The sequence below is a fragment of the Mustela erminea genome, chromosome 5 (assembly GCF_009829155.1).
Source record: "Mustela erminea isolate mMusErm1 chromosome 5, mMusErm1.Pri, whole genome shotgun sequence".
In the NCBI taxonomy this organism is placed as follows: Eukaryota; Metazoa; Chordata; class Mammalia; order Carnivora; family Mustelidae; genus Mustela; species Mustela erminea.
The window spans coordinates 132221503-132234379 of NC_045618.1; the positions used below are offsets into that span (position 1 = coordinate 132221503).

The following is a 12877-nucleotide window of genomic DNA, read 5'->3' on the forward strand; positions in this document are numbered from 1 at the left end:
AACATATAATGTATTTTTATCCCCAGGGGTACAGGTCTGTGAATCTCCAGGTTTACACACTTCACAGCTCTCACCATAGCACATACCCTCCGGATGTCCATAACCCCACCCCCCTTCTCCCAACCCCCCTTGCCCCAGCAACCCTCAGTTTGTTTTGTGAGATTAAGAGTCACTTATGGTTTGTCTCCCTCCCAATCCCATCTTGTTTCATTCATTCTTCTCCTACCCCCCAAACCCCCTATGTTGCATCTCCACTTCCTCATATCAGGGAGATCATATGGTAGTTGTCTTTCTCTGATTGACTTATTTCGCTAAGCATGATACCCTCTAGTTCCATCCACATCGTCGTAAATGCGCCCCAGGAATGTTCTTATAGTAGGATCCCAGCAGCGCAGCATCACCCAGGAACTGGTCAAAAATACAGAATCTGCCCCACCCGAGCCCTGCTGAAGCCGCGTCCACACTGTAACAACCTCTCTAGGTGCTTAACCACCTTCGGGTTTGAAAAGCACCACTCAGAATCACCTATGCTGTTTTTTTCTTCCCGTCTCTCATTCCAGAGTCGGCTCAGGTTTGTAAGCTCTGGCATCACGGAGTCTGCGTCCTTGACAGCTGCTTCTCATCCTTCTGAGTGCAGAGGAGGGACACCCCCCACCCCAGGCTCACTCTGGGTATCCTTCCCGCTGAGGACATTCGGAGAAGGGACTCCCTCAGGGAGCCACGGCTCTGAGCAAGTGTCTGTTTAGCCAGGATCTGGATCCAAACTCTGGCTTGCTTCCTCCTCTGTCCCAGGCTTGCTCCTGCCTGCCAGAGCCCTGTATGGATGGTGAGAGAAGCCCAGCCCCCCCAGAGAAGGGCAGAGATGCCCCCTTTGCCTGGAGCCCCGGCCCCAGCTCCAGCTTCATCGACCCTGACTGGTTTGGGGATGAGAACATCCAAGCAAAGAGGGCGAGGGTGGAGACCATCGTCCAAGGCATGTGCCTCTCTCCTCACACTCCGGCTCCGGCGCCCAGCAAGGCCCGAGCCAGGGACGGTGCCTGCTGCCCAGGGAAGGCCCAGGAGCGGAAGAGGAAGCAGAGCCTTCCCATGCAGCAAGGCCCCCTGAAGCCAGGCCCTGCCGGGGACCACGGCAGCCGGAAAGGGGGCCCTCGGGTAAGAGAACAGCTCCATCAGCTGAAGCAACAGCTAAAACATTTACAAAAGCACATCCTGCGGGCTGCTGAGCCCAGGGACACAGCCCAGGACCCAGGGGGCTCTGAGACGGACAAGGGCCCTCTGAGGGCACAGCAGAGGAAGGGTTATGGACGTAGGTCCCGGGCTCTGGACAGTGACCACTACCAGGGTTCCCATGGGGACCACCCTGAGGAGGAAAAACACAGAGTCTCTGAGGCGGAACACCAGTCTGAGGAGCCCAGGTTCCTTCCCTGTGGAGCACAGGCATTGCTGGAGATTCTGAGGAAAGAACTGACTGGGGCAGTGTCCCAAGCTGTGGACTCAGTATTACAAAAGGTACTGTTGGATCCACCAGGCCACCTGACTCAGTTGGACAGAAGCTTCCAGGGGCTTGTGCCAGAGGGGAGAAGTGAGCCCTCACCTCCTGAGAGAGGTGCCTGTAAAGACCTATTTCCTCTGGCCACCTTGCCCAGGAGGGCCCAGTCACAGACCGGGGTCCTGTTGCAAAACCTCTCACTGGCCAAGTCTCTGGACCCTCCCAGGTACCCTGTCTCTCTGAGGATGATCCCCATACCCTATCAGGGTCCCCCAGCAAACTGTCCTTTGACTGCGCCTTCCCACATCCAGGAAAATCAGACTCTTGGCCAGCTGCTGGATCCCAGACCCAGTGGTCACTGGAGCAGCAGTCTTCCCCACGACTCAACTCCCCAAAGTCATCGCTCCTTAGAGTCCGGCCTGCGACCGTGCGGAGTGCTCAAACTGCGGCCATCGGTGCTGAGCCAGCAGCACTACGCCTTGCCCTTCGCTTCCCCCCGTCTGGAAAGACTGCCCGTTCTTCCCTCGGTGAAGATGGAACAGGGCGGCCTGCAGGCTGTCCCCGATGTGCTGCCTTTTCCTTCAGTCCACATATCCTTTACTAGAGAAACAGGAAGCCTGGAAGGTGAGGGGAGGTGGGGACAAATAACTCCGTGGCATTAAATAGCTTTGCTTTCCCGGGGGCCTCCTTAATGCTTGCTTCCAGGCTCTCCTTCCCTGTGGCTCAGTTACCAGGTTCTGACAAGAAGGGGGCGACCTTCTGGCATTTAAGGATGCTGGGAAAGGTCATCTGCCTTCTTGTGTGACATACTGGATCCTACCATTATTGACTCTTTCCTTTGAGTCTGAAAGAGTTTCATTTGTTTGTAAACTCAGAAGGCCTTCCAAAATAGGATAAATACCCAGCGGAAGGAAAAACACCATAATTTGGTTGTCAGCAGCCTGTACGCCTAGGCAGAGAGGGTCGAAGGAATGACCTCGTCTGACGCCCGGCTTCCCAATCTCTTGGCTCCACAGGCAAAAAAAAAAAAAAAAAAAAGCCTGCATTGCCCAGATAATTCATGGGGAAGACATGAGGGACCCGAAACTTCTGAGGCAGATGGAATAGGGGACAGTTTCCTGAGGGACTAGACCCAAGAGGCAGCTGGGAGGGGTAAGAAGCCTTTAGTCTAAGGAACAGCTTCTAAGCGGCAAGTGAGAGGACTAGAACTTGGGGGCTGGGCATCTGGTGGGGTGGCGGGGGCATGGGGAAGGTTGAGGGGCCCGGGCAGGTCTGTAGGGATCTGGATCTTACTGCAATCCTCAGGTAGACCCCACTCTCTTAAAGTGCTGCCCAGAGGAACCCTCCCTCAGGATATTAATGGTTGTTAAGTTAGGGGAAAAGCAGCTTAGATAAATACTAGATTATTGCTACTGGTTATTTAAACACTGGTTGTTAAATACTGGTTATTTCTATTACTGGGTAGTTTGACTGCGGGACTTCTCAGAGCCTTTAGCATGCTGATGTCCTCTGTGAAGCTCTAAGATGAGAAGGTCTGCAGCCTCAAACGCACGTGAGGGAAGATCGTCTTCCAGCAGGCGTCCTTGCAGCGCTACAGCTCCTGACAACATTAGTTAGGATGTTGCTTTTTTAGCGAGCGCAGCTCACACCGCTCCTTCTCACGGGCGGCCTATAATTGAGTCTCCAGAGGTCAGTGCGTCCGTGGAGCTGCATACGCAGGTGTGAGCAACCTGGGCAGCAGTATGAAGGGCGACAGGACGGGGTGGGGACCCGCTCAGAGCCACGGGGCGGCGGGCTCTTGTGTTCTAAATACCACGAGCGCCCTCTTCTGGTCGCAGGTGTTGGAAACACGCCTAAAGCTTGGGCACCACCTCGCCCCTCGCAGGCCGGCAGGCAGCGAGCGGCTCTAAAACCAACGCAGGAACACCTCGCCGGCCACTACTGCCTCTCAGGCAGCAGGAAAGCTTCTTGGAGGTGTAGAGAGAGATCGTCAGGAAATCGCCCTGTGTGGCAAGGCCCACCTGTCTGGGCCTTCTGTAAGAGGCCACTTGGTTAAAATTAGTGCCATGGTGGAAGAACCTAAGGGACCCAACCCCAGAGGTTCTTCCCTTGGCAGGGCAGATGCTGATACTTCTCGGGCGCCTACTGTGTGCCTAGCCCTGTCCCGTAAAATGAAGACTGGGCTCCGCTTTGGGAGGTTTGGGGGCCCACCCACGGGTCCTGGGTGCATGGAATGGTTTGGGGCCCCCAGGCGGCATTCTGGTTCCCCAGCTGGTCCCTCATTCCGGTTGCCCACACTCCAGCATCAGCGATGTGTTCTTCTGGGCGGCGACAGCTACTTTGAAGCGTAAAAGAACGTTCACGGTCGCACCCCGCCCGACGCAACAGGCAGAGCCGGCGCCGTGACCAGACGGCAGGGGGCAGCACCTCCGCGCAGCGCGCCTTCCCCGTGGCCGGCAGGGAAGCGGCAGTTCGCAGGGACCTGTCCACCACCTTTTAGCCTCAATTCTGAGACTCGAGAGCCCTGAAAATCCCGGTGATGTCTTCCCCCTAAGGCTGATGGAGACGTTTTCGGCGGCAAAGCCTGACCTGCCCTGACTGGAGGCTGTCGATCGACTATCCCACTTTGCTGTGGAAATCTGTATTGGGGTTCGCACTGCTACCACGGACCCCGCCCTGGCCCTCTGCTGACCTATGACAGATGCACCGTGTGGCCATTACTCGGGAACAGATTCTGAAATCTGAAGCCCATTTGGCCCAGCGTTTCGGAGAGGGGGCTGTGGGCTGGTGTGACCCCACCATCTTCAAGCCTCCGCTCGAGATCGAGAGGCTGGGACAGAGAAGCAAACTAATCTGCAGAAAGTCCCAAGACAGACACCTGCGGAGCCAGGAGTCACACCCCGGATCTGACTGCCCGGCACACACTTTTACTCCTACGCTTACATTTTAGAAATGACCCCCGGAGAAGGTAAGGGGCTTGCCCCTAATAGGTGTCTGAAACTGGGTCTTCGGACTCCTAAATCCAGCCTTCTTTCCACAGCATTTGTGAACCTTTAGGAACAATAAGAAGTGGGTCCAAGGAGGCCCAGGCAGGGGTTCTCTGGGCAGCCGCCTGGGAGCCATGGCCAGCTGCGGCTGTAATTCATTGGTCTCCTTTGGCTAAACTGGTATCTCCCTACTGAGAAGTCTTAATTGTCCTAAAGGTACAGCTCTCTGACCTGAGCTCCAACGTGACTCTGTGTAATGCTTCTCACCCAGCCCCAGGCCTGTCCCCGGAAATGCTACGAGTTCTTATGCAAGAATCTTTATTTCCCTCCCACGCTGGCATTAGGCTGTCACACCACAGCTCCCTGCTCTTGTTAGAGATATGTTCTCGGAGTGAGGTATGGGTTGGAGTATAACGGGTTCAGGTTGACCATCTAATCACTCATTCATTCTTTCAGCCAACAATCATTTATTGAGCACCTACTATGTTCCTAGCACCAGGCTAGCCACGTGGAATACAAAGAGGAAAGGATAAGGCCCTTGCCCTCAAGGAGCTCACAGTCTAAATGGGGAGACACACATGCAACAAAATTTCCAGTCAGGCCATTGCTACAACAGAGGTTTGTACAAAAAGCCTTGGTAGCCCACGGTAAGGAAGGCCTAATTCAGCAGGGAAGTATTTCACAGAGGAGGGGTGTCCGAGCTGAGCTGGGCGGCGTGAGGGAGAGCTCTGCCAGGCACATGGGGAACAGGTGCAGCTGAGAAGTTCAAGCTTCCTGAGCCGAAGCAAACTGGGATCTTGCACTTAAGCTGGTTTGGTGCTTGTTGGCTTAAATGCTGCCAAGGGAGCTATGAGAGCAGAATGGGGACCATCTAGTTAGCTCACCTCCTTTTACAGATGGGGAAACTGAGGCAGAGAAGGGGAAAGAAATCTCTACATGGGGTTTTGAAATCTGGGACAGACTTGCCATCTCTTCCCATTCTATTCTGAAAGTAGACACGCACAAAGTATGACAAGCTGTATTTGATGTTATATAGGCCATAGAATTTTGCACATAAAATTTTTGTTTAATTCTGAAAATTTACTGTACACATATGGCATTAATCATCTGGAAAACGTTGTTGTTGTTGTTGTTGTTTCCAGTAAGCTCTAGGCCCAATGTGGGTCTTGAACTCAAGACCCCAAGATCAAGAGCCACATATTCTACTGACTGAGCCAGCCAGGTACCCTAAGAAAAAGCTTATCTGATCAGATTTGCTAGAGACAGAAAAATGGAACTAATACACCATTCAGCTAGAAAAAATAAAATAGAAACCATAAGGAACAGGACAATTCATTATTTGGATAAAGTGATACAATTATTTATAAACTGATGTTATTTTCCTTGACGCTGAGATAAATCCAGGAGGGCCTAAATCCTGGTCACTTGAAGAAGGCCAAACTGATGTTTTTCTTCACACGCTACCCCAGCTCCAACCTCTTGAAGGCTTACTTCCCCGATGTCCAGGTAAAGTCATTCCTCACTTCTGAAAGCGTCGCAAAACTCCCAAGAGGCAGTGGGTTTTGGCCAGTGGGAGGCAAGTCCTAGGTCATCATACGTGCCCCTCAGGTCCCCTTCGTGTTGCTGCTGGAATCAGTACAATTTCCAGTGCTGGGGCTGAGAATCTGCATGAATAACCTTGGACCACAAAGGTTGGGTATCTGAATTTTAAGATTTCGAGCTGTAGATCTACCCAGAAACACTTGGGGAGAGAAGGGAATGGCATCTTTGGCCTCGTGTTTTGTCTCTGTTGGGCAGACCAGGAGAAAGAAAATATATAGAGTTAGGCACTGTCACGTTTATATCCAAAGTGCTGGATTTCAAAACGGAAGGTGCACAGAGATCAAGCATGACAATAAGGGAGAGAAAGCTCTGATGGTTTGAACCAGACCTTGCCTGTTCCCGTCAAGTTTCTGAGGGCCTCCTCTACCCTGGGTGTTGGGATAGGGCGGGTAATACTTTGTATCTACATCTTTGTGTTTTCCAGATCTTTCCCTCATATTCAGTTGCTCAGCCGGCCCCTGCACCACACTCTGATTTCAGTTCATTCTGCAACTCCAGGGCGGCAATGAACGGCTCTCTGCTCTATACCCTTATCCCTTCCTTTCACCCTTGACCTGCCAGAAGGCTCTGGGGCTGCCATGTAGTCTGCCCAGGTGCAGCAGAAGCATCTGGCCTTGACCCCAGACTCTCCCAAAGTTACACTAGATACCATGGAAAGCTTTTCATGGTTTAAAAAAAAAAAGGCATAAATCCAGTATATCAAAACAATATTTTCTAAGAGACATTATAGCTAATTGAGATTTTTCTCTGTACAAGTGAATAGACTAGGAAAACACTGTGGCTTCTTTTTTAAAGAAAGCCCTTTTGCACAGACCTGTAGCCCTGGGGCTAATAACACATCATATGTTAATAAAAAATAATTTTTTTTTAAAAAGCCCTTTTGGGGGTGCCTGGGTAGCTCAATGAGTTAAGCATTCGACTCTTGATTTCAGCTCAGGTCATGAACTCAGGGTTGTGAGACTGAACCTGGGGTTGGGCTCTGCACTAGGCATGGAGCCTGCCTAAGATTTTCTCTCTCTCTCTCTGCCCCGCGCCCCCCTAAAAAAAGAAAGCCCTTTTGAATGGTGGTTGAAGCCATCCTCACTAAGCCCTGTGTTGAACCGGAAGTGGACAGTTCTGACTCTGAGCACCTCACAGCAAACGTGATATTTTTTGGCAAAAGACCTGATGGACCCTGTTGTTTGTACAGTTCAACCGCTGCATAACCTCCCAGATGATCAAGTGGTTCAGCAACTTTCGGGAGTTTTATTACATCCAGATGGAGAAATTTGCCCGGCAAGCGACTACAGATGGTGTCACAAATCCCAAGATGCTGGTGGTACTCCGTGACTCAGAGCTTTTTCGAGCTCTCAATATGCACTATAACAAGGGAAACGATTTTGAGGTAAGACCATGTACTTGGATCCCATGAGGTCTGATGAGTGCCTTCCTTTCGTGATTGAGTTTTAGGAAAGATCCCCTTCTGTGTCTGTCCTTAAGTTGCTGAAGCTGGGGTGGCCTGGGGCCAATGTTTGTATCACCCACAAAGACGAGACTCAACATCTTCTCTGAGGCAGTGGGTGGCTATCACAAGATGAATATACAGGCGGTCTTCGTTCTGAAAGTAAAACAGAAGTTGACCAGATGTTGGGCCATTTTAGATCTAACACTCTGCAATGAAAATACCACAGCTTGTTGACATTTTTCCCCTTAGTGCCAGGAGGCCCACAACTAAATGCCCGGCTGTGGTAGTGCCTAGACTTGGCCCCCGTTTTCTTTACAATTTCTGTTCGTTTCATCATTTGGTTCTTTATTCTCACTTGGACAATTTTATCTGTGGGCCTTTCATGGCAAGTCACCTCAGATCCTTTCTTTCTGGAAATACTGAAATAGACAGTAGTCAAGCTTCTCGGTTCTCTGGGGATCTCTGTGAAGGCACACTGGTGGCACCTTAGAGGCAAAGCATCAGTCGAGGGTGAGCGGGTGGCCTAGATGTCGTGGGTGAGAACCTCTAATGCAGACACGTATGTCCTGTGGGCAGCTGACAGCTCGGCTGGGCTGGCCGCCCGTTCTGGAGGTCGCTGACTACACTTCCCTCTCCCCGCCTTTCTCACTTGATTCGGATACCTCTGAGAAAGGGAAGAACTATCGGCAGCTACCAGATGTCTGTCAGGATATGTTTGGAAACCGAAGCTTCCTTTCTGAGGCTCGTGGGGGAAAGGGCATGTGGGTGGGGCACACAGTGTGCATTTGGCCCACAGTGGCGGCAAGTCCTGGGCCAGGCGGAATTTGGAGGACTGTGGGGCTCCCCATCATTTATGGTGCCCGTCTGCGTGAGGTCCTGGAACACGTTCTTGAGTCCCCCTTCAGCCTCGTGCTTGGCTTTGGAAGCAGGAATGATTCCAAGTCTTTTGGATCCAGTCCCAAAAGATGGTGGGATGAGGTACAACAGCTGTAAACTTGGGGGGGGAAGCCTTTCCTCATTAGGCACTAAGGGAAAGCATATTAAAAACCTTTGAACCACAAATTTAATTTCAATTGGAGTCAAGAGTTTCCCACTTACTAAAATCACCACCATTCGTAGAATCAGCTCCTCCTACAAAGGGAGTGTCCCTAATAGACTCTCTCCTAGGGGTGTCCCATGGGTACAATTATTTTAAGGTTTGTATTTGATGAGAGAGAGCAGGGGATTCTTAGGGCTGCAGAAATCGAGAGGCAGGAGAGCAGAGATGCTCTTATCAGCCCACTACCCAAGGAGCAGGCAGCATCGAGGTCTGCATGGCACTGGGTCTCCTCGGCCTCATGTCTTTTCTTTCTTGTGGGTCTCTCTGGGAATGCAGGTCCCAGATTGCTTCTTGGAAGTTGCCAGCTTGACGTTACAGGAGTTCTTCAGGGCTGTCTCCGCGGGGAAAGACTCAGATCCTTCCTGGAAGAAACCCATTTATAAAATTATTTCGAAACTGGACAGTGACATCCCAGAGATATTCAAATCTTCCAACTATCCCCAGGAGCTGTTTCGGAATTAAGATCCCACAAAGTTAGGAGCAACTGGCCAAGGTTTCCTAGACTTGTCTTAAATGACAGTCAGTATAGTTGTAGTCATAGGAAAAAAAGGGAGCATAAGGAGAACCCCCCACAGGTAACAATGACCACTTCTGATCATTTATTTCCTTTTTCAGAATCCTCAGAGTCTTAAACCTAGCTATAAAATATATCAACCAAACGTAATGGTGTGCTGGTAGCATATTATAAAAGGGACACAGCAGTTTGCAATTGGAACTGAAATCTCCACTTCATTGTTTCCGGGTGTTGGGACCTTGGGCACTTGCCAGCATTCTGCATCTGCAAAGCCAGGTCGTGAGGACGAAAAGATATTCTGACCTCAAGGACTCTGTGAACGGTCACTCACTACACAGGTGTTAGTTTTCTCCCCCTTGGCTTTCAGATGAAGTTATCTCGTGTGTGTGTGTTTTGTTTTCACACATTCCCGGTTCTAGTTACCTATTTATTGAGCTCTGTCTGTTGGCTAGACACATGCAAAGACATTATCTTTAAGCTTTCTAGTTGGAAAAGGAGATAATATCTTCATCTGAAAGATAACCGAACCCAAGTTGGAGAGCTGTGAGGCAGCTTGCGGAAGTATAAGGCTCGGGTGCTTGGGTCGGCGGGGATGGTCAAGAGTCTGGAGGAACCCGAGCCCTTCTGATGCCGGACTATATGCAGGACCACCTCATGCTGCTTTTTGTGATCTCAAACAGGCCACTGTCCCCAGGAAGCATCCAGCACTAACGGGGCACCGTCATCTGACACTCCTTGCCTACTACTCAGGAATGCCAGGACTTCCGCTGATTGTGCCAGCATGCAGAAAGCAAACTTTCTGCTGGACTTGAGCTTTGCTGTTCATTCTTTCATTGGCTGTGAGTTTATCAGCGGGACAACCCAAGTAGGTGCTAGAAGACCAAAGCAGTTGATGCCCCAACCTCTTACATGCAGAAGAAACTGAACGTCAGACCTGGGAGCTGGTAGAGGCCTTAGGAGATCATCTGGCCCGCCCTGCCTTAGTTAGGAAGGAGGGAACTGAGGTCCAGACGGGACCCTTGCACAGCCTGTGCAGAGTCCCACAGACAATGAAAGGCATAACTGGGAGGAATAGAGCATGGCTCATAGAAACAGAAATGCTCCCACTCCATACGGAAACTATGGTCAATCTTTCGGATGAAGGATTCATGAAATCAACATTTCCCCCCCTACTGGCCCAACACAAAGTGTGACTGATTCCGAGTGTCTAGGCAAGACCTGTGCAAAGCTGAGACACTGCACCTGTCTTCACCACTAGTGAGGGTCAAGTCTTGTAAGCACTGCAAAGGTGTGCAACCTGGGGTGGGCCCACACAGAGCTCAGCGCCTGCCCTTCTAAGGGATGACTGTGATTTCATTAGCTTACTTCTTCCCCGTCTACACAAAACAAGTTTCTCTATTCAACTTCCCTGACTTTTTTTGGGGTGGCTGGATCAGAGCCAATAAAATCCCTAAACTATTGCTAGATGTATCAATATAAAAAGGTATGAAAATTGACTTTCTTTTGAATTTTCTCTTACTTCAAACAGCTTGGAGGGAAACTAAAACAGGTGGATTCAGCCCAAACCAATCTTTTCAGGTTGCTTTAAGGTTATTTGTAAATATTCTTTGATACATCCAGTTGCACTCAGATTACCTTTGCCATATTTTCTCCCATAATATTCCTTTCAAAAAAGGAAGCAGTCTCCGAATCTAAGTTTTAAAAGCAGGCAAGCACTGAGTAACCCAAGCAAGGGCAGTTACCAACGGTTGGAGATGGCAGACGGACCCACTACCCAGAATGGAATTACATAGTTCCTGAAGATATTCATGGGAAACAATTCCAAGTTCACATGATTGTCTGATAGGGGGCAGCCATTTCTGGAACATTTCTGTCCCAAACCTGAAATTCGTTAGGGTGTTTGAAAGATTAAGCCAAGCCACTCCAGGGCAGTGAACCTGGTCCCAGGGACCAATTAGATGAAACGTACAAGCTCAAATTGAAAACATTTGTGTCCTACGGTCCTTCCAGGAAGCGCTCTCTACCCACTGACCTAAACACAGAAGAATGTATAAATACACATACTCTGCCAACAGAAGAATTCTAATTTTTTATATTTTTGTTTCTACCAAGTATATCTCTTTCTCTGTTGGGAACACATTCTGAGCTGGTTATTAAGTTCTTTTAGCTGTCAATAACATTGCCGAAGATCTGGCCATCCTTTCCATTAAGGTATATGTGGGCACTATTCTCTCCCAAATCAGACATTTTCAAAGTCTGGTCAAACACTGCACAATTGTCTAATCCTTTAATGGTAGACAGTAGGACCTGTTTATGACGATGGCACTATGAGGGAGTTAATGCTCAATTAGTGACTAAAAGCAGTAGTTACTTGGCATTCCACGCAGGAAAATGATCACTAGGAATCTTATTTCAAACATGGCTTCATACAGTATACACAGCTCCAAACCAGATTTGCACAGTGAGGAGGACAAAGGGACTTCCTGGGCACATGGATGGAGCCTGCCTGAAGTTTTTCCTTTCTATCCAAGGAAGGGCAAGGCACCCAGGGCAGAAGGAACAAAGCCCCCTTTAATAGGGTTTTGTACCTCAGCCCTAGCCCTTTATAGAAGCCCACGGGTCCACTCTAAAAAAACCCTTTGTTTTTAGTAACAAAATACAGAATCATCAGAAAAAATAATTTAAAACAGGACTTCTATAGCATAACTTTATATGTATCTTTAGAAAATATTTCTTCTAAAAACCCTTGTAAAATTATGAGTTTCTTGAAGTCCTATATATTCTAGATTTTCATAATCTTTGATTCTAGCTCTTTTCTTTATAGTTTTGGCTCTTTGCACTGTAAAATAGATACAAAGTTTCATGATACCTGCGTTCAAAGCAAAATGGAAATTTAAAAAAACCTTTGATTTTTTTATACACACTCTATGAGGCATTGGCATATAATGCAAGATCATTTTCTCAGGACTGAGAGAATAAAAAACAATAATGAAAGCGTGAAGGGTAGGGCAGAGATAAAGAACAGGTTGGCTAAAATAAGTTACAGTTCTATCAGGCTGATGTTTAAATTATGCACATTTAAATTAGAGGAGTGCTCTACAATTCTTAACAATTGCTTCTGTGCTTGATGCTTTGGGGGAGAACATAAGCTTGTGAAAATATAGCAAATATAATACTCATGAAAGTATAAACATACTCTTGGCCAGATTTAAGTATATATGACACACACTGTAAAGAATGAGCTCTGGTTACCTATTTCAGAGTATTAATAATACATACTGTATCTCAGAGGTCGATCATGGTACTTACAATTGAAAATTATGTATTAAATGCTCACCTGTGGAAAAAGATAACTCATGAGGAATATTTTTCAGGGGTACACAATTCCTATAGACCAAGAAGGAACTCTTCCAGACTATAGAAATCTAAGTATGCAGGAGTTGAATGCTCAGTCATATAAAATAAGACAACAAGACAACAACAACCCCTAAGCCCCAGATGTTAGCCTCCAGAAGAAGAAGGGACTGTCTGAGGAAACGTTGAGGGCAGGTAGACATAATGAAAACAGTAAGAGAACATCTACCCCAAGTCTCACCAGCTCACACATCTACCCGCTCTCCAAGGAATCTGCCTCCTCCTTTACCAAGAGTCTTCCGCGCTGTTTGGTATCTCACCATCTTACCCTTTCATGCTCACAGACTTGTTTTGTTACTTCCAAATTCTCTAGTCACCCCTCACACAC

At 48.7% G+C, this 12877-nt stretch overlaps 1 protein-coding gene across 1 annotated transcript; it reads left to right on the forward strand.

Moving 5' to 3' along the window:
- Nucleotides 1-687: 687 nt before the first annotated feature.
- Nucleotides 688-10858, forward strand: PROX2 (prospero homeobox 2; the record flags this gene model as incomplete). The annotated part of the gene is made up of 4 exons (XM_032344918.1): nt 688-2079; nt 5875-5982; nt 7268-7462; nt 8898-10858. Coding segments are annotated over 4 exons (1881 nt in total), but the record flags the coding sequence as incomplete, so codon positions are not given.
- Nucleotides 10859-12877: the final 2019 nt, after the last annotated feature.